The 27,884-nt window shown below is 38.1% G+C and overlaps 1 protein-coding gene across 6 annotated transcripts in view; it reads left to right on the plus strand.

Annotated features, from left to right (window-relative positions):
• Positions 1-25,510, plus strand: part of CDH17 (cadherin 17) — a 44,218-nt gene extending 18,708 nt beyond the window's left edge. For 3 of the 6 annotated variants that reach the window (XM_069086567.1, XM_069086569.1, XM_069086565.1), the window contains 7 exons: positions 1,579-1,770; positions 6,168-6,412; positions 12,806-12,936; positions 17,002-17,241; positions 18,775-18,891; positions 19,531-19,647; positions 25,400-25,510. In XM_069086567.1, coding sequence (XP_068942668.1) covers positions 1,579-1,770; positions 6,168-6,412; positions 12,806-12,936; positions 17,002-17,241; positions 18,775-18,891; positions 19,531-19,647; positions 25,400-25,506 — 1,149 coding nt within the window. In that variant the 3' untranslated portion in view covers positions 25,507-25,510. The remainder of the gene's footprint in view (positions 1-1,578; positions 1,771-6,167; positions 6,413-12,805; positions 12,937-17,001; positions 17,242-18,774; positions 18,892-19,530; positions 19,648-25,399) is intronic. The other 3 variants (XM_069086566.1, XM_069086571.1, XM_069086570.1) reach the window with 3 other exon arrangements.
• Positions 25,511-27,884: the final 2,374 nt, after the last annotated feature.

Raw genomic sequence — 27,884 nt, forward strand, 5'->3', positions numbered from 1 at the left:
TATATATATATATATATATATATATATATATATATATATATATATATATATATATACATTCAAGTATAGCATTCTGCTAAATACTATTATGTTACATAAGGAAAGGTTCCAGTTACTATACTGGAATTTGGATCAGTTATTTCACAGACTATTTGATAATACAAAAGTACACCATAATTAAAGGACAAGAACAATCTCTTGGAATTTGTTATATATTTTTTGTCTACATTGGAATATATAATTTGTCAACATGTTTTAAACAAGCACGTTTAGTGCAAATTAAAGTAAGTGGAATAGTCTTTAGTGAAAAGATATCATCTTTGATAAATCTTGATGGAAAGAATGTCATCTATACAATGATTAAATAAATGAATTTTACTTTGAGAATCACCATAAATTTTGGTAAAAACAATTATTCTTCCTATAGAACATTGGCAGTTTAAGCCCCTTTGCCAATAACTATTGTATGAAAGAAAAGTAAAGAAAAACAATAATATTATGGTTTAAGATAAAACAAAATATCCATAAGGCAAAGGAAAAACAAAATTAATGCTTCTAGAAAAATATTAATGACCATTTTTATTGTTAGTAGATTTGAAACTTGCTAGTGGTTTTATTCAACATTTCATTTAAATAAACTGTTGGAATTTATTATTTAAAAATCTATTTAGGAGTTCATTTGGCTAGATTCTAGGGTGGTATTTGAACATAATTCTTTAATGAGTGATTAGAAAATCAGAGATGACAAATCTAGCAGCTCAGCTTAGTAGTAATTAAAAAGAGATAAAAGATTTTTGGAACTTCTGGGGTGTTTAGAAGTATAGCAGAATGGATTGTAGACTGGGCAAAAAGTATATGCAAATACAGAATAAATAGAACTTTCAGTCTCATTTAGTGTCCAATCATCTGAGTTCTTTGTTCCTTTTTCTAGCAAATGACAGACCTAGGATTTGGATTGAGATCCTTATAATGGATATCTAGCATTTTTATTTATTTATTTTCACTGTGCCATTAACTATGTTTCTTGTCTTCAGAAACTAGTAAGGCAAATTTTTTACTTGCGAATTAGTAGATTTATTATAATCCTAACTCCAGCTAACCTGAACTCCTTATCACCTGATATTTTCATGCTTATCAGGCTTTTGCTCTTGTCATTCCTTATGTCTAGAATTCATCATCCCCATCTCTGCTTATTGAAATCCTACTCAACCCTCAAGAATCAGCTCAAATAATATCTCATTCCTGATCCTCCCTGTCAGAAATGATATTTCCTTCCCAAACGAAATCACAGTTAGCCTTTTGTTTCTCTCACACACCTATGGTATTGTTTGCTTCATAGTTATTGCAGGGTTGTTATATATTAATTTATTGCTTATATCCCCTCTGGCAGTGTAAGCTTTATATACATTGTGATCATATCAATCATATTTCTATTTCTCTCTTGACCTAGGATGCTATTGTATAAAAGTTGGTGCATGATAGATAGTTGTGGAATGAATGAATTAGTGAATGAATATAGTATCTTCTCTCCTGTTTATTATAAGCATTCTCATATCTCTGTCTTTCTTTTTCCTCTAGTATGGCAATCTGACTGTTGATGAAAATGTTGCTGTTGGAACAACAATTCTCACCATCCAGGCTACAGATGGGGATGAGCCATTTACTGGAAGCTCCAAAATCCTGTATAGTATTACTCAGGGGGACCCTGATAGAAAACTTGTGATTGACACTGATCCCCTCACTAATGCAGGATATGTCAAGATAAATAAGGTGAATGACCCATTTTAACAGGATCCACTGTTGCTCATGACTGAATAGATCTATTTGTTTACTGTACTAAGAGGAAATACAGTGTCAGGTAAAGAATAGAGGATTTGGCTTTAGTAGGCCTGGGTTAATAGTCTGACACTTAATATATGTGATAACATATAACTTTGTCCAAATTACTTATCTCCCCTGAGCCTTAGTTTCCTCATCTTTCAAATGGGATATTGATACTGGCATGACCCACCTTTGCTACAAAGTGTGTTACAAACCTTAAGGCACTAGATATGTGAGTTGTGATTGTGAAAAAGTGTGATTCACTACAGCAGAAGACTTGAATTATGGGTATGTCTTCATTGCAAAGTCTGAATGTAGATGTAAATAATTTTAAGTGTGTGTATACTAGTGTCCACAATTCAAATTTGGATGCTGTCTGCAGTGTTATGCATGAAAAAGGATAGGCCTTACCATTAGTTCTGGGCATGGCTTCACTAACTAGCTGGGGAATGCTGGCTGATGTTTCCCTTTCTGTCCACTTATTCTACTGGTAGGGGAAATTTCAGACCATTTTCTCCAGGATAGGATAGACTAGCCTGATGGACAACTCTCATTGCAAACCACTGACCTACAAAGTGATCAGGTAGTCAAGGACCAAGTTCTGGTTGCCTTTGTTGCTCCTATCTCCACCCCCCCCCCAAGTACCTATAAGTTGGCAGAACCCCATAAAGTAACCTTATTCTTCAGGGAACATAAAAGATATGTATGACATAACTATAATGGACCAGTGACAACTATCCAAAATGAGACATACAATCCAGAAAACCAGGAATGAGGGGCTAGGCTGCTAGACACTAAAGAGATAGGAAGCCTCAGTGATCTAAATATTATAAATATTTATTTTCAGTCAATTGGCCCAGAGCTGCAATGCACACCAAGAGTAGGCTGCCTAGTTCCCAAAGTAATAACCACTCATTGATGGACTATTCTTTTGGGAAATCCCCTTGTGCTGCCACAAGGCCCAGGTACTGGAATAACAGATGAGCTAACCCTTTCAGCACCATGGCTAGCGAGCTTGACCAGAACTATAGACTTTCTATAGTTGCTGACACTATTATGATAAATGAGTCACTTGACTTCTCTCCAATTTAGTTTCCTCATTTGCAAATTTATTGATGTTGTTTGTCTTTTGTTTTCAAAGACAACCAATGACACCATGGGTGATGTCTTGACTTGCATGTGAATTGGATTTAAGTAAGGTAGGGTTGCACAGAGTTTCCAGCTTCACTCTTTCTTCCAGAATCATAGAAGTATAGCAGCAGGACAAAAGTCAAGATGATGGACTATGGCCCAGCATCTTTGATGTATAACGAAGTTCTAAGTGCTCCATAGTGTATGTTTCTGTCACCTTCATGGCCAATGGAACAAACTGTTCTCATCCACCCATTCCACTGGGGGATATGTTCACATGCTTGGGGTAGATATCCTCCTAATTCATCCAACCTGGTTTAGTCCATCTGCTGAGATAGTTTACCAGGGTGTATTATGCATGCTACAGCTTCTTAGAGCCACAAGTGAGAGTTGAGTGAATCAGGTGGAACCACAAGTGAATGAGCAGCCCTGAAAAGGATTCAGCAAACACTTACACTAGAGGTATGAATATCCTTATACACCCCACCAACTAACCAATATAGAAAAAAGATGACAGAACTGGAAATCATCAATCCATCGAGAGCCAGGGGGTTTACAGAGTAGCCATCAAGAGCAGGAAGATGTTATTATCCTTGTAAGTTCACCCACAAACCTCTTGAAATCTTGTTCTCCCATCAATCCTGCAGAACTACCAATAAGGGCATAACAGGATGCAGTGTGTGGTAGAGAATGATAAATTTAGTTTCTACACTTATTAGCTGTGTAACCCTGAACAGATTGCTTAAACCCTCCAAGAACTCAGTTTCCTCACCTAAATGGAGATGATGATAATCTTCAATTTCCCCATTAGTAAAATAGGAACAATAATTGCTTATGTCACAGGATTATATTATGCTTTGGGCTTCCATTCATTCATTCAATGGGGCGGCTAGGTGGTAGAGTGGATAGAACTCCAGACCTGGAGTTGGAAAGACCTGAGTTCAAATCTGAGCTCAGACACTTACTAGCTGTGTGACCCTGGGCAAGTCATTGAATCCTGTTTGCCTCAGTTTCCTCATCTGTAAAATTAACTAAGACAGAAATAGCAAACCACTCTAGTATCTATACCAGGAAACCTCCAAATGAGGTCATGAAGAGTCAGACAAAACTAAAACAATTGAACAGCAATGAACACCTACTATGAGCCAGGCACTCTGCTAGGTGCTGGTAATATGAAGAAAAACACACCAAAATAGTCCCTGACCTCAAGGAGTTTACATTTCATGGTGGTGAGGTGGGGTGGATGAAAACATGTTCAAATAACCAAACAAAATACTTACCAAAAAAGACATAATTTTGGAGAATGGGCACTAACCACTGAGGAATCAGGACAGGTTTCCTACAGATGGTGCAGTTCATAAAATTTTAATGTAAAATACAAATGTGTTGCAATCATTATTATAATAATTATCTGTAATCATCTTGTGTGTCTGGTTCCTTTTGTTTTCATTTTATCTCTCAGGATCATAGGATTTTAAAAGTTGGGTGAAATTTTTTAAAAACAATTTTTGAGTGAGATTGCAAAGGTCTTTTAGTCCAATGCCTGTCTATTTTCAGCTAGCTATGGGTTGTCTATAAATGTAGGGATCAGGCTTTCTATTTTGTCACTTCTCAATTGTGCAAAAAGGTTTAAAAATGGCAGAGTATACTGGAACCAGAGCACATTTCTGGAGGACATTGTCATGCCTCTTGGGTGACTCTGGGCCATTAATTATAATGATTGAATTGACCTTTCAAACACCTGGGTGCAGGGCAGGATCTGTGGCAAGACCATTATTTTGCTTTTTATGCAGAACTGAAAACAAAGTCTTCCTACAAAGTCAGGATGGATTGTCTCTCTAGGCAGATCCTTGCCCAGGCTTGTTTTTCACAAAGTCATGCTGATTGTCCCTTAGTGCCTTATCTTCTCAAACTTTTCCAATGTATTTTGTGTTATGTGTGTATATGACTTGTTCCAGTATTTTTCCAGGTGTGGAAGAGAAGCTGACAGGTTCATCAGTTCCAGGATTGATTTTTTTTTCTGTTTTAAAAACATAAATCACAGGTCCTGTAACCCTTACCAGAGTTTCTCCTACTCTGATAAGTCTCAAATTAAATATAAATTCTATGATTTGCCACATTGTTTTCTCATTTAAGCATGCCTACTTATAACACAATCTATTAACATTGAACAGAAACAGTTTTCTGTTTAAATGGGGACCTGTACCCACTATCTTCCCTCTTTAATCTCAAGAGAAATTCAAAGTACTTTAATTGGCAACCTTAACAGTCAAGGCATAAAGGACCTGTGATTTCATTACTAGGAAAGAAGTACTGGTGTGGGAACTACACTTGCTTTTGGTCACACAGCCAGTACATGCAAGAACCCAAGCCCAGAACCCTATCCACTATGACTCACTGCCTCTTGACTTGAATGCTAGCAATGAAATCTTACTAAATGAAAACTTTGTTTCATGGGCTTTGTCTTCCCTTTAAAATAATTTAAAAGTTAATTGTGGTTTCTTTACCTCAGTTTACTCATCTGTAAAATGAGAAGCTTAAACTTGATGACCTCTAAGTTATCATCCAAGTCTGAGTCTATGATTCATAATCCTCTTCCAATGCCTCATTGTGTCATGGAGGCAAAGGTTATGCCAACAAAACACAATCTCTACCAGATCCCAATAAGCTGTAAAGATTTCCATTACTGCCTTCGCGATAAACTGTAGGGTGGCCATCCAAAGACAAGGCTAACTAAGTTCAGAGAGATGCAGAGTCATGAATTTTTTGGCAACTCCCAAAGATTATCATCTACCAAAGTATAGAGGGGTTGCAATCTATTGGTGGGGGGTACACCCACCTCCATGAAATTACAGGTCCCTGAAGTTCACTGGTAATGGGTACTTCTTAATATGGGTATGTGTGCTTTTTTAAGTAAGCATGATGTGACCAATCCTGATTGTTACAGTGGGACGTGGTATGCTAATAATGAACCTTTGCCATCTTTCATCCCCTTAACAATACCTCATGAGTTCTCAGAAATGACATGACATGGTTATTACTTATTAAATCATTTTTGAAGCAAATGAATCCCTGAATAACTTGAGAATCTTATCTGATAAGTATAATGTTGTGTGATGTTTTTGAGAGGAGCAAGGAGACTATGGACCTTTCTGAGAAGAGCCAACTGACAGAAATGTGAATAACTTTTTTTCTTTTTGCTTGTGTCCCAACAGCCTCTTGATTTTGAAGCAGTGTCAATGTACAATCTGGTGATCAAGGCTGAAAATCCTGAACCACTTGTTGATAATGTACAGTACAATTCAAGTTCCTATGCAAGATTTATTCTTATGGTGTCAGATGTGAATGAACCTCCTGTATTCTCCCAGACATTGTACCAAGCACAAATAAGTGAGAATGCTGAGAAAAACACTAAACTGATTATGGTGAATGCCACCGATCCCGAGGGAAGGGCAGTAAGGTAACAAATAGCCCTATTTTCTCTGGGCCAGATTGATTCATTTTAATGGAAGAGACCAAGTAGCAATTTGGGATTGGGACAAGTTTTCCCATACAAAATCAATAGGCAGAACACATAACTCTCCTTTTGATCTGATCAGATATACTGCGACTAGTTTAATCCATCTGGGGATTTGAATGATTTTTAAGGAAGCTAAATTAGCAGATTGTTTATCACCTGGCAGGTAGCTAGATTATGGAATAAGATTGCTAGATTTGGAGTCAGGAAGATCTGAGTCCAAATGTGGCCTCATAAAATTACTGGCCAGGTAAACCTAGGCAAATCACTTAAATTCAAAGTGGCTCAGTTTCCTCATTATCCCTCATAATATGAGAATCTATCTCTCAGGATTATTGTGAAAATAAAATGAGATAATATTTGTAAAGCAGTTTGCAAACCTTAAGGTGCTATGTTATTTCTGACTATTATTATTATTAGATCTAGGTCTGTGATCCTGTAACTTGCCATTAAATTCCTCTTTTAGTCATATCTCTAGTTCCCAGCTCAATGGCAAAGCTGGATTAATTGACACAGCTTTGGAGCAATTAATATTTCATACCTGCACCTGTATTTCTATTACCAGCTCTATCCACTTTCCAGGTATTCAAATGGGATCATGGAATCATGGAATCCTCATCTCCCCACTCCCAAGTTCACTTCTAAATTTGGCATAACAGATAGGTGAATTGCTATAGCTCTCTATTGGCTGCCTGTGGTTCATTCTTAGTCAGGCAGGTCACTTAGGACTTTAGATCTCATTTAGATTTATTTAGAATTGGGAGAGACTTTAGAATAATAATGATAATGGATGACATTAAGGTTTACAAAGCAATTGACATCTGTTATCTTATTTGGTCCTTACAACATCCCTGGTTAGAAGATTCTATTATGATGTTCCTTTTATAGATGAGGAAATTGGGATTGAGAGAAGTTACGTGATTTGCTCTGGGTTACATGGCTAATAAGTGTCTGAGGCCAGATTTGAAGTCAGGTCTTTCTGAATCCACATCTAGCATTCTATTCACTGTACCACCTAATTTCTCACTTCACAGATGAGGAATTTCCACTTCAAAGGGTTAAATTACCTTCTGTAGGGCCAAAACAATATTCATAACACCAACAGCAATTATGAATATGCGGGCATAGGTCTCAATTACAAAATATAACAGACTCTCAATATTTAAGACAGAAGCAAAACATTAATTCAGACACAAGAAAACCAAATCCCAATACCAGCAAACCAACTCCATCATAGCAACAAAGTAGTTACTATACCATAGCACAGCAGGGAGCCACACCATCCTTTAGCCTTCCCACAAACAAGCACTCACAAGCCTAGCTGTCTCCTTGGGCACATTCTCTCCTCCCTCCAGTTCTAACTTCTCTGACTCCCAGCTTCCTGTGGGATCTGCTCTATCCTTCAGTAAGCTCATCACACTAGAGGCTCCATGTGATTATATACATTCTATTAAGGGACAGGGAAGATCTTCAAATTCCCATTACAATTATCCCTTCTTAAGATCATACAAGGAGTAAGTGGCATAGTCAGGGTTCAAACTGAGCTCTTCCAATTCCCCTAATTTCAAACCCAATGTTATTTCTGTATGCATTTCCTCTAACACATAACTTTCTCAGGTGCCCATCTTCTCCTTAGGAGAACAATTTTATATTTGTGTTATAAGTTTACAAAATAGAAAAAAAAAACTCTACACAGTAATTAACTGCAGTTGTTATCACTAATAAGGACAGAGTCATGGTAGTATAATAATAGATAGACGTAGTTTTACTGTCTATGCACATTTAGAAAAAAAGAGAAAAATTCAGTCTTTCCAAATATAATAATTAGCATCACATGGACAAAACAGCTAGACAATTGTCTTCATATTTTTAAAAATTTTTTTATGGGAATGTTTCCATCTAGCTATGGATATAACTCAGTCAGTCAGAATGTGTTGGTTCAACTCTCAGCTTGCAATCAACAGTGTTTCTTTAAAAGTATGGTAGACACCATACAGAATAGTCTTTTCAGCTTTACTGGGCATTATTCTCCATTCTGAATTCTTCCATTCACCCCAATTGTCCTTCTCTCTGTTCATCGCTTATATCCTACATCCTATTTCCATTTCATGTACCTAGAATACAGTCCCTTTTTACATTTGTATCATAGAGTCTTTCTTTTCCTTTAAAATGGATCTGGCTCAAGCATCATCTTTTTGAAGCCATTCTTGATCTCCTTAACCAAACCATTTAGTATTTTAAATACATTTACATTATTTGCTTTTCAACATAGATACATATATTTGTGTGTATGTGTGCATCTATATCTATACTGTCTTGTGACCCCATTCAAATTTAGGAAAGGAAAGAGCTTTTATTAAGGGTCTAGTATGTACTAGACACTTTACAAATAATTATCTTATTTCATCCTCACAACAACCCTGAGAGTAGGTGCAATTATTTTCCCCATTTTATAGTTGAGGAAATGGAGGCAGATAGATGTTAAAGTGACTTGCCCAGGATTATGCAGATAATAAATGTTTGAGGCCAGATTTGAATTTAGGTCTTCCTGATTGAAGGTCCAGTGCTCTACCCCCCGTGCCACCTAAATGCTTGTAAGATCCTTGTGAAGTGAGATGGTTTCATTCTTTGTACTTATATCCCCAGCACCTAACAGAGTTCATGGCATTTGGAAAGTAATTAATAAATGCTTGAATGACTGATAATAGTTGAAGCAACAAAATCATATTGCTTCCTTGCCCTAGATGCTCAGGTTTTAACTGCCATAATATAGGCCACCCTGACCCCATTACCTGAAGACCAGGTGGGTTAGATTTTGTCATTTCACCCCTCTCCCAGGGTTCTCTTGTCCCTTAAGGTATTTTAAGGGGATGTATAGGCTTTCTGTAAATGGCTCCAGCTCAAACCAACGGTGTTGTCTTAATTATAGAGGTAGTCCCTTGCATCCTAGTTCCACCTAAACATTGATAGTCATATTAGCTTTTGCGTAGAATTATTTCCTTCATAAGGTATAATCACAAATATACAAACTTACTGTCCCAACATGCAGGAGGCATAATCCTCCTACCCCCTTGCATCACCTCATTCTCTGAGGAGAGGAAGAGGATTAAGTTCATAGCTTAGTTTGTTCTCATAGAGCACAGTCTCACTTCTAAGTCCAAAACCCCAATTAGTCTTGAGCCCCAATCCCCTGGCTTCTCAGGGTTTCTCAGCCATGCTAGCTGCTGTACCATTCCCTCTCCAAACCTGGCTTTAAGGTCAATATGTCACCCAGTTCAGGGGTGATCACCTTTGGCACCTGAAACTGAGAAGGACAAACACCCAGAAGCCAGAAAAAAGAGAATAAGCAGAGGAAGGAAAGTCTTTCCCCTCTCAAAGTTCATGGCTTCATGTTATAGATAAATGTACCACAGTTAGAAACACACAGTAAAGACATTGTACAGCTAGATCTTACCAGTTTTAAAGATGCAGGCAGTTGATCAAAGGAGGTTACCTCCACTTAGGTATTAGGGGATGCAGAGATCTCCATAAGCTATCAAGATATGCTTCAAAGGCCCCTCAGGGGCACCTCCATCTTAGACAAACTGGGCATGCACAGACATTCCCAGGTTACACCAATATTGTGCCAAAATTTTTTTTTAAAATACCTTAGCAAGAACTAAGTCAGTGCACCTGGTTGTAGATGACACTATCTTAATGAAAGCATAATAATAATTAGTGTTTGTATAGTGCTTTAAGGTTTGCAAAGCATGATGCATAAGTTATTTCATTTGATCCTTACAACTATCCTGGGAAGTAGGTGCTATTATGATCCCCATGATGGGGAAACTGAGGGTGATACAGTTTAAGTGGTTGTTTAGGGTCACACAGTTAGTAAGTATCTGAGGAAGGATTTAAATTCAGGTCTTCCCAATTCCAAATTCAATGCTCTTTGATTGGACTATTTTTTTCTATTTGTATTTTCATTTTATTTCCAAATATTTGAGTAGAGCTTTAGTCTATGAACTACCAATCAGTGAGCCACTCTTGATTAAGCTCAAAGATCAAAATATTCTGACTGGAAGTCAGTGAGTATGTTTGCCATATTTCATCTTCATGCTTGGAAAGCTCTCTCTCCTAATCTGTGATTCCAAGAATCTCTAGCTATCTTTAAGACTCAGCTCAAGGTCCACTTCCTCCAGGAAACCTTTCCTGGTACCTAAAGCTACTAGTGTCTTCTCTTCTAGGGCTCTGCTCTGGGTTTATCTTGTATGAATTAATTGACAAATGTGATATTTTCTTCATTAGACTGTAAGCACCTTGTGGTCAGAAACTGTTTTTCTTTTTATCCCCAGTACTTAGCACATTGCCTGGGACACAGTAAGAGCTTGAAAATGCTTTTATAGCTTCTTTGGTTTTATGACAAGAGACCAGACAGAAAAAAACAAAACTTGGGCCCAGATAGTATAGTTCAGTTTTGAAACCATAGTGGACAACAGATGCACAGATTACTCTTGAGAGCTAGGTGGCGCTGCAGGGGATAGAACCCTGTACCTGGAATCAGGAAGACCTGAATTTGAATCTAGTTTTGGGTACTTACTAACTGTATCCCTGGGCCAGCCACTTAATCTCTGTCTACCTCAGTTTGGTTTTTTTTCCCTGTAAAATAGGGATCATAATAGCACCTACCTCCCAGAGTAGTTGCGAGGATCAAATGAGATGATATTTATATAGCACTTAGCACATAATAGTTACTTAATAAATGTTTGTCCTCCCCTTTCCATATATATATATATATATATAAAATAAGAGGCTTGAATTGAATGATTGATGAAGGTCTTCCTACTTTAAGATTCAGTGATCCTAAAGATTACCATATATATGGAATGTAACCTGGGGCAAAGGGTAGCTACTTGGCACAGTGGATAGTGCACTAGGGTTGGATTCAGGAAAACTCATTGTCATGGGTTCAAGTCTGACCTCACTTACTAGCTGTGTGATCCTGGGCAAGTCACTGAACCCTGTCTGCCTCAGTTTCCTCCCATGTAAAATGAGATGGAGAAGGAAATGGCAAACCACTCCAATATCTCTGTCAAGAAAACCCCAAATGGGGTCACAAAGAGTCAGACATGACTGAAACAACACAACAACAAACCTGGGGAAAGGCCCCTGAAGATTGCTTCCTTTATTCACGCTTTGCCTAACTTCATGGGATGTTCTAACAATCAATAGAAGAGAATAGAATGAGAAATCAGGCTTATTGTATGTTTGGGGAATTGAGATATATGTTTTAGGGAATTAAAATTAGGGGATTTTGTGTGTGTGTGTGTGTGTGTGTGTGTGTGTGTGTTGAGTTAGGGAAGGATTGAAAATATATAACACTTTTTTTTTTGCTTTTTGGAGGGGAGAAGGCAGGGCAATTAGGGTTAAATGACTTGTCCAAGGTCACACAACTAGTAAGTGTTAAGTGTCTAAGGCTGGATTTAAACTCAGGTCCTCCTGACTCCAGGGCCAGTGCTCTATTCACTGCACCACGTAGTTGCCCCAACACTCTTTTTTTTTTTTATAAGAAAATCAAACCACATAAATCTCTAATAATTAGGGAACAAGTCTGTAAACAATTTTAAGCTTTTACTTTTTTGAAATGAGATGATATAGAAAATGTATGTGTGGTGTAGAGTTATGAGCACTGAGCATAGAATACAAAGTTCTGGGTTGAAAAACCTGGGATGCAGACATTCATAGCCGCATGATTTTGTCTAAACATATTTACTCATCTGTAAAATGAGGGTTATGATATTTGAACTCACACAGTTGTGGAGAAAGTACCTTTTAAATAAAAACAATTTTTAAAATGTGAAGAGTTATATGGAGACATTGTCAGGGGATGTGCCTTTAAATTCAGAGTCTAAAGTAGACTTTGAGGCCTGGGGTAAATAATCTAAACTGTTCCAGGAGCATGAAGCTTCCTTTCATTTAGTGGAGGAGAGAGAAGGAAAAGGGAAGGAAACAGAGACTCTGGAACACTGACACAAGACAACTACTGGGGTGGATGGAAGGGAAGAGGAGCTCACTCTAGCTGGCCATCTTTCACTTTCGTATTTTAACTTAATATTGCTAACTAGGTACTTAATTCTGTTTTTTTTATACTGCTGCAAGACTGCAAGTACTGTCATGCCCTTTAAAGTCAACACCCTGGGCAAAGTCCTAGTTGCCCAGCCCTAGTTAGAGTTCTATTTAAATAGTAAATAGTTTGATAGTAAAACACATATAAATGATAGTACTACTAAAAAACAAAACTAATTACTTTTATGTAAAATAATATAATGTTTCCTTTGCTCCATTTCCTTTGTGAAGTTACTCTATGAGTGAGGACACCCGAGGCTGGCTGAGAATTGATGGAGTCACTGGTGAGATCTTTACCATGGGACACTTGGACAGGGAAGCTGAAAATGAGTATCGAGTGAAAGTAATAGCCACTGAGAAAGGTGAGAAATTAAAATGTAATATGGTTTTTTCAGATATAGATAAATAGCTAGTGGTAAAATGGGCCAACAGAGGCAAAGAATAATTAAGTATTAAGATTAAACATGAATGAATGAAAAAGTATTTATTAAGTGCTTACTGTATGCCAGAACCTGAGCTGTGGAAATAAACACAAAGAAACAAGATAATCCCTGTCCTCAAGGAGCTTACATTCTAATAGGGACAGACAACACACATGGTGGAGAGATAGGTGGCTTTGGTCAGGGAAGTCACAGGTCTGGTAAGTGGAGTCATAGAGAAATTGATTGACACACCATTTCTAGGCATGATTGCTTTTCTCAGAGCTAGAAGATCAAAGGAGGTGAGGAGAAGGTTATTCGTTGGCACAGCATAAAGTTGGTTAGCTATGGAGCATGTTGGTGGGAGTGGATTGGGGCTAGATATGGTGAATAGTGACTGATCAAAAGCCTAGGGTTCCAAGGCAGGAGATGGAGTGCTGGGTAGAAGCTGGAAGTTGGAACATCACAACATGGCAAGAAGATATCTGTCCAGGGATCCACAAATAAGAAAAGAAACTATCTGATGGGAAGCCATTTCAATGCTATATAAGTATTTATTTTATCTTCAACCCAGATCTGCCTTAGTGTAGTGAGAGAGAAGGGAGTTAAAAGAAAATTTTGGTTTAGGTTCATCTCTTTCTGGGGCTTTCTGTATCTTCTGGGTTCTGCTAAAGTAAACCACCTGGCTTTGGAAATAGCTGTACTCCCAGCAAATGCTCCCACTAGGGTAGAACATCTGTGGAGGGCTAGCTAGACTCTGTGATATTACTCTCATTCCCTTCCCCTCAACATATTTGATATGGCCTAGAGTTTCTTTCAGGAGGAAGGATGATTTGCCATCAATATAACTTCCAGAAACTACCATACTTGGGAGTTGAGAAATGATGTTGTAGATTTATTTGACCCTCAATAACACTTCATTACTTTGTCTTATCTCCTGAGGCTCCAATATTTTATCATTGAAACATTTGAAAAGAAAATGAAAACGTCAACAATCCAACCTAAGTTACAGGCATGAAGATTCTTTTTGGTATTTTGGATGAGAAGTACCCAGTATGTCTTTTATTTCAGAAAGAAAGAGAAATAAGAACAAAGGACAAAGCTACTAATGTTGAGGTTTGGGGTTCTAGGGGTGCTCAAGACCCCAAAATACTGACACACTGGATCCTGCCAAATGAATTCAACCCAAGCCTTCTCTCAGCCAAAGTAAAGCAAAGTTTATTAAAGATTTGCCATAATGGGTAGACTATTAAGGCACCTAAGTATTTGTGACACTTATGTTGACAAGCGGGCCAGAATAATCTGACACAGAATGAGTCTGTACTTGATTAATCTCACCACCTTCATGGAGGCAAGGTGGGTCTTATATACAGAGAGACTGTGGGAGGGTTCTCAGGGTAGTCTAGAGGAGGAGTTTGGGGAGGGTCTGGGGAAGGAGTCTAAGGAGGATCTTGAGGAACTGAGATCAGACTCTAAGAATGGGATTAAGGGTGGGAAATAGTTGAAGACTACCTGGAGATGACAAGACAATAGAGCGTAACAGATTTGGGGATACATATTTTGATAGGATCGAGGGTGGGAAGTAGGGGGACAATGAGGGCTAGGCTAGTTTAAGATTAACAGAGATTTGGGTATAGGATAATGAAAGGTTTATGGTTGCAGGCAAATGCCTCATGGGAAGATTCACGGGGGTTCCCAGAGCCTAAAATGTTACCAAGAGAAATACTATTGACCCAACCACATTTTCTGTCTCAATTCCCTTGACCTCTCTGACCTCAGTTGCCTTATCTGTAAAATGAGAGGATTAGAATAAAAGACCTCTAAAGTCCCTTCCAATTCTCAATTTAAGAGCCTATGAGACACAGAGTATATTAGTCAAGTTAAGTCAGAGTTTACATAAGCTAAGTTGTAAATATGATAGCACACATGTGTGCTAAAAATGGACCTCACACTCATGAAAAGTAATAGAGCCCTCAAGAACACCACCATTCTCAAATCTTTCAAATGAGCAAAATTCCCTTCCCCTGCTATAAACCACACACACAGAAAGCACTTTGAATTGCTCATCACCATTAAAAGAAGCACTTTCCAATATATTCAGCCTCTCTGTTCCTTAATTTCAGCCTCAGGTTATGTTTTTTCAAAGCTCAAATTAGTTTTGAATGAATTATTTGTAAAAAGATAATTGAGGAATAAGAATTATCTAGAAATGTTGATAGCTTTTCCTTTTTCTTTTTCCCTTCCTAATATGTAAACACATTGTACACATCTCATCCTTGGGATCAAAAAGAATCTTGGGATGAAATGAATAAAGTAAGCACATATTTAAGGGAATAAGAACTGTAGCTATAGGAGACCTGAGATGCCCCAAAAACTCAGGATAAGTTGAACCACACAACAACTTCCTTCTTAAGGGCTTGGTGTGGGTCACTGGTGCCTCTTCCTTTTCTTATCCATCAACAGTGACTCCAATGACTTCACAATGGCACAATGGTGATGAGAGAGACAGAGGGAGACAGAGATAGAGAGAGAGAGAGATGAGGAATGCCAACTCTCAGTCTAGCTACTGAAAATACTTAGACAATGTGCATTAGGTTAAATCAGAAATCCATAGTATCTTTAAGTTGGAATGATCTTCAGTAGATATTTACTCTCATTTCCCTCCAAAGCATAAATCTCCTTTATACCATCCATGACAAAGGCTGAGCAGACCTTTGCTTGTAGATCTCCCACAATGGGGAGCTCACTATACCTCAGAGGCAGCACAAAGCAGCACTAAGCCTTGATAAGGCAGAGGTCTCTAAGTGAAGTGGGTATTTTGCTGGAATTTCACAAGTTGAGATCATTTAAATGCTTAAATACATTTGTGATCTCATTGATTCAGAAGTTCCATCCTTTGATTAGACTGCAACTCATTCATGCCTGCCTAGCCTGAGCAACTCCTGTCTATGGCCTCCCATGAGTTCATCACAGGAGGTTCATCCAACGTGTTGGAGGTCTTCCTTGTCTTCCCCGACATACAAAGAATAGTTCAACTAATGATTTAAAGCCTATAGGATCCAGCTAAATTGGCACAAATGCTTATTGCCCTACAACACAACATAGGGATTTACACTCAACTTTGGCCATATTTATAATTGCTACCATTGGTGGAGGTTTTGTGTATCTCACCAAAAGTTAAGAAATCCTTGGTTCAAAAATGGCTAATTCTAGTCTTTGTCACTTCAGAGGAGCATAAGAATAACAGAAAAAGGGAAATCTCATCGTTTTTGTTAAGGTGAAGTGTTTGGTTGGTTGGTTGATGTCCTTCCTTCTTGATGAGGACCAAAATGGCATCACTATGTTAGAGTCAAGTTTCAATGTGAATGACTGGCTGATCAGATCAATACAAGCTTGGGATGCCCCACCACAGGTCAAGCACAAATAGTCCATGTGAACATTTGGACTGGGTTCTCTAAATTTGTGCATCTCTCATTTCTTTTGAGCTATTTCAATTCTGCTTTGCTCATAAAGCACAGCCCCTTCTCTGATGAGGGCATGCCAAGCTGGGCTGTCCTGTGTCTCCCACGTCACACAATCAATTCCAAAGTTCTTGTATCACTTCTTCTGACCACCATGTGAATGCTTGCCCTGTGCAAGTTCTCCATAAAATAGTTTTAGGCAAGCATGTTTGGCATTTGAACAATAGGGCCACCCATCATTGTTGTGCAGTGTAGACAATGAACTGTAGAACAAAGGTAGAGAAATCCAGCAGGGAGGCCAATACACATTAGGTTACTGTGTGCCAGATACTATGTTAAGTGCTGGGACAATGGAGCAGTATATGAAATCTAGGCTTACTGCTCTAGAATTGAGTGTATATCAGGTGAAAAATTAAGCAGAAAAAATAACCATGGCCAAATTTTTAGAAAGGAAGGAGCCTTCATTCATTCACTTATTTATTAATTCATTTTTGTCATGAGGAAAATATAGAAATACCACATTGACTGCAAATGTTCGTTTCTCTAGGTGGTTCCTATCTGACTTCCTCAGTATATTTCCACTTAACCCTCAGAGATGTGAATGACAACCCTCCTCGGTTAGTGAAAGACTACACTGGCTTCTTCTTCTGCTATCCACTTACTAAAAAAGGAAGTGTCATTTTTGAAGCCACTGATGATGACCAGCAACCACCTTGGGGTCCACAGTTTGTTTTTTCCCTTGGCAATAGCAGGTTGCAGAATGACTGGGAAATTTCCAAAATCAATGGTGAGTTGTCAAAATTCCACTGATAAGGAAATGTAGTTTATGGGCTGCATTTCGAACTGGATGAGATATTTGATTGTGTTTTTGTAACCTTGTAGCACTAAATTAAGAGTTGCTTTCTGCTTGCTGATGGGATGTTAGATTGTTTTGAACTTCAATAAAAAGCTCCCACCAGGAGAATACCTTGAATGTTAGAAGAATGAAGAATTTTCAATGCAAAAGATATTCTTACATATACAACTTTCTTGACCCAGGATAGAAAGTGAATTGAACTCACAGGCTAGCATCATTGACTACAGTTAGCTGGGTGTTTGTGGTTGTGAAAACCATTTTCTTTGACTATTAGCTAAAATTTTACCTTATCTTTATTGATACATTTTGTTTTAAATCATTCATTTCTGAATGTATCCTTTGTCTTTTTTCCACTCAGTGAGATTTTTCATGTAGCTCATTGGCTATTTTCTATGCTACATCTGTGAGTCAAGATAGAGGACTTCTACAAACTTTTAAAAATTCTAGGCAGACAAATTGAAGGGAAAGAATGAGAATGAGAAATAATAAGTTGCTGTTATGTCAAGAGAATACTTTGAGTAGGAAGCATGAGTTTTGGAAACCCGCTAATTTTGTTAAATAAAATAAAGAGAAAAGATTAAAAGATGAAACTAGAGATAAAATTTTTTGCTTGATATGTACTAGGAGAGGGGCTTTGTGGCACAGTGGAAAGAACTTTATGGCAAAGTGGGATCATAGATCTTGGATTCAAATGCTGTTTCTGATACTCAAAATCTATATTACTTAACTTATGTAGTATAGTAAAAAAAATGATGGGATTAGACTATCAGAGTTTCTTAACCTGAGGTCTGTTAAGGTTTTTTTTTTGAAAAGTATTTTCATAACTGTTTTTCAATATAATTATGTACAAGGAAGCACAAGTCTTAGTGTAGTTTTAAGCTATTAAAGTTTTAATTACTTTAAGCTATTATTGTTATTGTTAATATTTTATAGTATAATTATTACATAATTGTATAATTAATACATTTAATTATATGATAATATTTGTATTATTAATAATAAAATTAATGTAATTAATGCATTTAAAAACATTATTCTGGGAAGGGGTCTATAGGCTTTACCATGTTGCCAAAGGGTTCAAAAAGTTAAGAACCCTTGGACTAGATGGACCCTAAAATTCATTCTAATTCTAGATCTATGATCTTAAATGGAAAGATATGTTAACAGTAAAATGCTTTAGTAATTTTCTGACCAGGACAATACAGGGTATTGACCTTTCTGCTTTGAATAATCTAATTCCCATCACATATAAATGTGACCACTCATCCTCCATATACAAGCAAAGCTGCTTGTTTGAGATTTTGAAACCACATCCCCTGATGTGTGTGTTGTCTGCTCTGGTTGATTATTGATTTGGATCCTGCTTCAAAGGTGGAGGAAGTGCTCCCAGAAAGGAGAGAGCTTAATGTACCAGATCTTGCCCTATTTCTGGCTCATGCCTTCATTGTTTGTTCCTTTTGACAGGCACCCATGCTAAAGTTTCCACAAAACACACAAATTTTGAAGAGAAGGTGTATGAAGTTTCAGTTAAAATTAATGATGCTGGTTTTCCACCATTAGAAAATATTGTCTCTTTCCCAGGTGAGTTATATCTCAGTGTTTTGTTTGTGGGTTTTTTTTTTTTACATTTTGGGATAATATTTACTGTTTAGGAATAGCTTCCTGGAAGTCTGTTTTTATAGTGTTAGTCAGTTAATGAATATTTATTAAGTACCTGCTAGGTGCTAGGCACTAGGCTAAGAGCTAGAGATACAAAGAAAGACAAAAGACAGTTCCTGCCCTCAAGAAGCTTAGAGACTAATGGTCTAAAGGGAAAGACAACCTACAGAAGGAAGCAGAAAAGCAAGGGAGGGGAGAGAAGGTACGTGGGCGTGACATGATGCAGGAGAAAAAAAGAACTGGCTTCAGGGCCAGGAAGTCCTGGGTTAGAGACACGCTTCTAACAGGTGCTGACAGTGTGACTCTAGGTGAATCCATTAACCTCTGAGTGCCCCAGGCAACTCCCCAAGACTTTAAGTTACATAGTAGTTCTAGGTCTGCCTTGATGAATAGAGTTTCTTCATTGGGAATTCCGTATGCCAGGGAATTCTCAGGTCATGACAGAAATGAACAAAAGAAATATCTTTGTGGAGCAGAGGGAAAGGTAATGAGAACTTTCTAGGCTTTTTTTTTGTGTTAAAGGTTTAACTTTCTCTGAATAATATTTGATTTGCTTTTCAGTCACTATGTGCAAGTGTGCTTCTAATGGATTGTGCTTCCGGGAGGCAGATTCTTTTCATGGGATACCCACAGTAGGCATGGCAATTGGCACACTCCTAACAGTTTTTTTGGTCATTGGTGAGTGTCCAGATGTGATTGTCTTTAGTCTAAGAAGCAGGGGTGACTTGAACTGACATCTAGACCAATGTTCCATTGGCTATGGGGGTAGCAACTAGAACGATGGGAGACATAAAGCTTTGGCTAACTGTAATGAATAAGGCATGTTAGTAATAACAGCAGCTAAAGTTTATGTCACGTCTTATTATGTTATCTCATTCCATCTCCCAAACAACCTTGTGAATTGTGTGAGTCTGGAATATATTGTTATCCCCATTTTACACATGAAGAAACTAAGACTGGAAGAGATTGAACCACTTGAGCAAGATCATACAATGAATACATGGTGGAGACTCAAAACCAGGTCTTTTGACCCTAAGGTTAATGCTCTTTCAAAACACTGAGCCATGATGCCTTACACTGAAGTGAGTCATAGTACCTAGCTTTTTACCTTCTGATGGCAGATAAACTCAATATGCCCCAAATAAAATTTGCTTTCTTCCCACCTTACCCAACTGACCATTTTCCAAACTTGACCGGGACAAGACTAGTCTTCGAGGGGCCCAGGTTCACAACCTTGTCATTAACCTTAACTGCACACACTCCTTCACTCTTCATAGACAGCCACTTGTCTTTTCTTGCCATTTTTGCTTTCACATCTCTTGTATCCAACCTCTTCTCACTAGTCACTACTCATATCACCTTACTCCAGGCCCTCATTACCTCTCACCTGGGCTTCCTAATTCCTCAGTGGCTTCCTAATTGGTCTCCTTGCCTCAGATTTCTCTCCACCCCAATTCATCCTCCATACCATTGCTAAAGTGATTTTTCCTTAAACACAGGTCAGAGCATATCACTTCCCTATTCAATAAAGTCTATTGATTCTCTATCATCTCTAGGATAAAATATAAACACCTCTGTTTTTAAAACCTTTCACAACCTGGTCCCCATTTAACTTTCTAGCCTCATTATACATTGTTCATCTTCCCATATTCTACAGTTTAGCCAAATGGACTACTATTCACAATGAGAATCCATCTTCCATCTCTGTACCTTACCACTGCCCGTTCTCATTACCTGGAATGTATTTCCTCCTTATTTCCACCTTTTAGAATTCTTTGTTTTCTTCAAGACTTGATTCAAACACCATTGGAAGTGAAGTATGTCTCTTGATACTTCCTGCTGCTTGTGACTTCCCTCTCCAAAAAGCTTTATGTTTATTTTTTGCATATTCTATGTGTGTGTATGTATACACATGTGTATATAAACCAATATATGCATGTACATTTTAGGGTTTTTTAGCTGTTTTTCATTCTGTCCAATTCTTGTGACCCCTTTTGGGGTTTTCTCGGTAAAGATACTGGAATGGTTTGCAATTTCCTTTTCCAGATCATTTGACAGACGAGGAGACTGAGGCAACTAAGGTTCAGTGACTTGCCCAGGGTCACCCAACTAGTAAGTGTTTGAGGCCAGATTTTAACTCAGGAAGAGCAATTTTCCCGACCTCAGGCCCAGCCCTCTGTCCACTGTACCACCTAGCTGCCTTTCATGTATGTATGGGCACTTATATATCCATGTTGTCTTCCCTCATAGAACATAAGTTCCTTGAAGGCAAAGACAACTTTTTTCATTGTATCCTCAGCTCCTAGAACTATGCCTGGAACATAGTAGGTCCTCTAAAAACGTTTGATGTGGCATAAAGCAGCTCCAGAAGACAAAAAGACAACACTTTGATGCCTAGGTACCATCTAATGCTTTCAGGATAGAGACGGATAGTACAGGCAGTAGTTGTATGACCACTGTTGGAATATTCAGAAATTACAAAGTTACCCCATGGAATTGCCAGTGTCCTTTGGGTAATTCCCTCTATGAGGGTGGTTGTATTCTCAGTCAGTACCTGGCATATCATAGGTTCTGAGTAAATATTTATTGGTTATTAGATTTGGCTGTTTTTTGGAGAGGGGAGGAATTACACATCTTTCCTTGTTCTTCTTCCAAGGTTGTGGTTCCTCTAGACTCTACAGTATCTTAGATAAGCCCTGCTATATCCCAGAAAGAACCCTGTTTGAGCTTATTTTTCATAGTAGATGACAGATCCTACTGTTTTAAATTTTTTTTTACAGGTTCTCTGGTTCCCAGAAGTCTTTCTTAGATAGCTAAATGATATTTTAGCAGTTCCTTTTTAAAGTTAGGTAAATTAAAGCCTGGAGAAGAGAAATCTTTCTCTGGCTATACGCCAGATGAAACAGCTGTTCTAGGATATGTAGGGACTTATTTAGATGTGTATTTGGTAAAATCTCAGATCGACTCCTTTCAAAGTTATTATAGAGAAAAGGAGGGCCTTAAGTTTCTGCAACAGAATACTAATCAGTATTTCTACTCCTCTCTTTACAATCTATACATTCCTCACTTTTTAAATGGAGTGGGGGATGGGAGTGGTGTTGACAATCTAGATCTCTGATTTTATTGGTAGAGGATATGGAAACACCCTCCACTATTACAGATTGACAACTCGTGTAAACTGTATTCTTTTTATTTTTGGAGGGCATTTGGGGTTAAGTGACTTGCCCAAAGTCACATGGCTAGTAAGTGTGTCAAGTGTCTGAGAACAGATTTGAACTCAGGTCCTCCTGACTCCAGGGCTGGGGCTCTATTCACTTCACCACCTAGCCGCCCCCTTTGTGTAAACTGTATTCTTGAGAGTGTCCTGGAACACTAAGAAGATAAGTGCCTTGAGCGTAGGGAATGTTTATACTTCTCTTTGAAAGCTCCTAGTTCTTGACAAGTGCCTACTACCTAGTAGGCACTTAATGTTTATTGACTGACTAACCCCAAGGTTCATCTTCTAGCCATTAGGATTTGCTGGGCCTCTGTCACATCATCTTGTCTCTCTTCTGCTCAAGGATCTAAAATGGTTCCCAAGATTGTGGCATCAAGTTCAAACCATTCATTCTGCTTTTCTGTAAGATCCTACATAAGGGGATCCCACCTTCCCTTCCCTCTCAACCACATAGCAAATGTAATTTTTCCCAACAAAACGCTCCTTTCTTTTTTTAAAATTTTTTTATTTTTTAAGCAATCGGGGTTAAGTAACTTGCTCAAGGTTACACGGCCAGTTATTTCTGGGTGTGGTGCTGAGTATCTGAGCCTGGATTTGATCCCCAGGTCATCCCGACACTGGAGCCGGTGCTCTTACTCAGCCACCTGGCCTCCCCTAAGCAATCGGGGTTAAGTAACTTGCTCAAGGTTACACAGTCAGGTGTTTCTGGGTGGGTGCTAAGTGTCTGAGCCCGGGATTCGATCTCCAGGTCATCCCAACACTGGAGCCGGTGCTTTTACTCGCTGTGCTACCTGGCTGCCCCAAAAATGCTCCTTTCTAATATGACCCCTCTGCCCTTGTCAGACTGTTCTCCTTACAACTGTTATCATTTCACAGGTTGGATCAAAAAGTTCCCTATTGCCATTGACATCAGTTTCAAACTTCTCACCTTGTAATTGCATTTACTAAGTCTTATTTCACCAATTAGATTCTAAACTCTCTTAGTGGAGAAACCATGTTATTGTACCGTATGCCTAAATTTGACAACGAGGCGGTACAGCGGACAGAACACTGACTTTGGAGTTAGGAAGACTGAGTTTGAATTCTGCCTCAAATGACTAACTAGTTGGGAGATCTTGAGCCAGTCACTTCATTTCTCTGAGTTCTAAGCATGACAGTTACCCTCTCTGAGTTTCATCATCGTCACCTAATTCACAGCAGTTATTGTGACCCTCAAACAAAACAACACATGAGAAGAGTTTTGTAAACTTTAAAGTACTATGTAATGCTACCTATGATCATTGGCTTAGTGCAAGGGTGGGGAACCTGAAGCCTCAAGGTCACATGTGGCCATCTAGGTCCTCAAGTGCAGCCCTTTGACTGAATCCAAACTTCACAGAACAAATCCCCTTAATAAAAGGATTTGTTCTATAAAACTTGGACTGGTCAAAAGGCCATACCCAAGGACCTAGAAGACCACATATGGCCTGGAGGCCACAGGTTCCCCACCTCCTGACTTAGTCTAGGACAGGTAGGTGGTACAGCAGATGGAGTGCCAGGTCTGCCATCTGTAAGACTCCTCTTCTTGAGTTCAAATCTGGCCACAGACATTTACTAACTGTGTGAGCCTGGGTAAGTCACTTAACCTTGTTTGTCTCAGTTTCCTCATCTATCAAATAATCTGGAGAAGGAAACAGCAAACAATCCAGTATCTTTGCCAAGAAAATTTCAAATGGGGTCATGAAGAGTAGGATATGACTGAAAAAAATGACTCAATAACAAAAAGCAGGTTCAAGGGTTTTTTTCCTTTTTAAAAATGAAATAGGCGCTCACGAACCATAAAATCCAACTAAAGCCATTTTAATAATTAAAGTTTAAAAAACACATAATGTATGAGAATGAGAGATAAAACTTCCCTTCAGTTGTCAGAATGAAGAATTGAAAGAAGTGTGATGTGCCAACAGTTAAACCTCAGGAAAATATTTCAGACCACTTTCTATTCCCTAAGTATAATTCTTTGTCATTCAACCCACCAGGTGTGCAAAGCACCTGATGGGACTGAGCCAAAGAGTGAATTCTAACATCTGCATCGGTCCCTGGAGAAAGCCCAAGCTCCCACTACACATATCTTATAGATTCTCTTTATACCTTCTATTATATCTAGTATTGAGTCAAACACGTCACATTCTAGAAACATACTTATGAACCTGTTGAAAATGAATTGTCAAGTACATTCCAAGACATCCTCTATCTTATTAAAAACAAACCACAAAACTTCCATCCCTCAAGCCATTTCTTCCTCCTTAAACCTCAAGAAAGGCATGTATTATTTAATATGAATGGTTTATCATATTATAAAAGGGTAGTATGGTCTATTGGATAGAGAGCCTACCTTGAAGCCAGGAGCCTGGGTTCAAGTTTTATCTCTGACCTTTATTGGCTCTATGATCCTGGAAAAATCTTTTATTTTTATTTATTTTTTTGCTTTTTGGAGGTGGGGAGGTAGGGCAATTGGGTTAAGTGACTTGCCCAAGGTCACATGGCTAGTTTTTGTGTTAAGTGTCTGAGGCCAGATTTGAACTCAGGTTCTCCTGACTTCAGGGCCAGTGCTGTATTCACTGCACCACCTAGCTGCCCCTGGACAAATCTTTTAACCTATCAGTGCTTAAGTAACTGTCTACAGAGATGTCAATGCATGGTCAGCTGGCAATATTACTGAGTGTGGCCCAAACCCAATGAAAATGTAATTGGGAAATACTTGACAAAATATTTTAAAATAAATAAAAATACTTGAAAGCATAGATCATATCACATTTTAAAACTAAGTCAGTATTCCCCAACAGGGATCCTTATGTATGGATTAGTGGCCTCATACCAATGGAATCACAAAACTATCCTTTGTGTCTGAATTTTTGTGAGCCCATGTAGGGTTTTCTTGACAAAGATACTGGAGTGATTTGCCATTTTCTTCTGCCACTTTGCACATGAGGAAACTGAGGCAAACAGGGTAAAGTGACTTGCCCGGAGTCATATAGCTAGTAAGCGTCTGAGGTCAGATTTGAACTGAGGAAGATGAGGCTTCCTGACTTCAGGCCCTGCACTCTGTATACTGTGCCACCTGACTGCTCTTGGTCTCTGTCCTACATGTTGATTAATATAAACCATTTGCAAATACACTAAAGTACAGTATATTTTTTATTAGCATCTATTTTACAATGGATCTTTCTCTTTCAGGTGTGATTTTAATATTTACATTTATCCATTTGAAGAAAAAGAAGAATCAAAATGAAACCAATATTGAAAGTGCTCAGTCACCTGAAAGCATACCTCTAAGGACATGATTATGAAGGACAGTTTTTAAGTTTTAACTACTAGATGTAAATTTTACTAGTGAGACCTGTTGTCCCAATATCACGTGTTTTTTTTTGAAAAACGTAAAAACATCAGTCAACATCTGTTCTCTCAGATTTTTGGCAGAAATTTCCTCTTCCCCAATCTTTAGTTACTGTTAAATATCATACATGCACATACTTTCCATTCTTCCGTGGCATATGTTTCTTCTATTATCACCCTAAGTTATTTATCCAAGAATTTGAATGAGCATTGAGACCCAGGAGGTCTGGTACCGTAATGGAAAGAGTACAAGGGTGAGAGTCAGGAAGATATGGGTTTGAATACCGCCCCCAGCACCAACTGGACTGTGACAACAAGCAAGTCAATATCCACCCTGACAAAATCACAAATCCTCAAGTATTTATAGTCAGGACCTGGAAATTGCCACTTTTTAGTACCATTGCCCAAGAGAAGATGGTATCTCTTTTTTTTTCCCTCTTGGTACAAGTTCTACTACCATATTTCACTGCATAATCGTTGCAGATTTTATGCCAAATTCTTTTGCAAAAAAGTGGGGTTTGACCATCATGTGAAGCTTTTCAAAATGTGCCATTATTACTTTAAAATCATTTGCTATTAAACTGTATCACTGGCAGGTGAACTGTTCGGGTCAGGGGAAGATGCAAATCTTTCCATATCACTTGACTTACTCATGGCAGGTTTGCCTTCCCACTCCATACCCTGGTGCCTATGGGTCTTTTCTGGGTTAAGTGACAATACCATTAGTACTGCAGCACTCTAAACAGACCACACAAGTATGGAATATATATTTATATACTGACAAATATACTGACAATGTGCGTGAGCTGAGAATTCTAGGCTGTGGCTCACCATGAGCAAAAGAAATGTATATCCCTGTGCCACTGGTGAATACATTGCTGCTCTGTTTACCTTTTAAGTAGCATAATCAAGAATTATAGCATGTGATTACTCAATGAAAGGTTATAAACCAATTTTTGGACTAAAAAATAAAAACCAGGGTGAGATGATTATGCAGTGATGACAGTTATGCAGTGAAATATGGTATTTTTATGTCTCCCACACATTTTATCCATTATGGTTGATGTAGCGTAAAGTAGCCATATCCATGAATTAAGTTGCTCTCTACCAAAACTTCCTGGCCTTCTACTTCAGAAGTCTTGGGTATTACTTATCCTCTTTTTTTCCAAGTATATCTTTAAAAAATAAATTCTTTTGATACTTTTTTTTAAAGCATGAAATGGAATGCAATGGAAAAGCATTTGTTAAATGCTTACAATGGGAATGCATTTATTAAGAGCTTACTATGTGCCAAGCATAGAGCTAAGTGGTGGGGATATTACTAAAAAATTGAGAAGCGCCTTGCTTTCAAGAAGCTCACATTCCAACTGGGATGGGGTGAGGACAACAGATCCTTGTCATGTCCCAAGACTCCCACCCCTACAATAGAACCTGCCCTTATAATAAAGGAGTATAGTTAAGCAAACAAACCAACAAATTAGCCATGGCTGACACCATATGCCCCATTTCACACCAGTACTTTACCAGGAAGAAGGTACCTCTCAGCATCAATCTTCTAGTCTATAGATAACCACCTATACCTCAATATCATCTTTTTTTTGTATAGAAATGTTTATAATAGAAGGAAAATAATAAATTTGGTTCTTAAGGTGGTGGTGGTGGGGGGAAGAGATCAGTCTGCCTTGTATTGTCATCTGAATAACAACAAGAAATTCAACATCATTAGTTTTTCTTCCCTCAGCGTGTCTTGCTAGATCTCCCAGTTTTTAAGTGACCTTAGCCAGGCATTCTTAACCTTCAACCTTGCCATTTTAGCCATGGTACATTATGCAAAAGTCTAACAATTAACATGCCTTTTACAAACAAACCATTACCCTCATAGGCCACTGGTTTCCAACTTTTGATGTTTTTTGTATGTGTATTTTAATAGAGTTTTGGTCTTTTTTTTTTTTGCATTTTTACTATGTAAGAAAAAAACAAGAAGTATTGATATTAAATAAAAGTAAAGTTGATTTTTATGGATTTGTTTGTTTGCTCTTCTGCTTCCATTCTTAGATCTTTGCATTGGTTGTGGAGAGGGACTTGGAGAGAAAAATAGGCAAGATGGTCAATGAATTGACTCTCTATGAACTATCAAAGTCTCCATTTTTTTTTCAGAGCAGAAGGGGACTAAAGGAAAAAATTTTTAAAGTGCTGTGAATCCTTGCTAAACCAATCATTAAGCTGCAACTTCCAATGGTAGATTATTTTAAATGTTTCTTCTTAATAGAGTAAAAAATTCAACCATCTTTGTACCAAATGACTGTTCCTTCACTCTTTTAGGTTA

The sequence above is a fragment of the Petaurus breviceps genome, unplaced genomic scaffold (genome assembly GCF_028583685.1).
Source record: "Petaurus breviceps papuanus isolate PSGF00001 unplaced genomic scaffold, PetGlider_PUasm1.0 179, whole genome shotgun sequence".
NCBI lineage: Eukaryota > Metazoa > Chordata > Mammalia > Diprotodontia > Petauridae > Petaurus > Petaurus breviceps.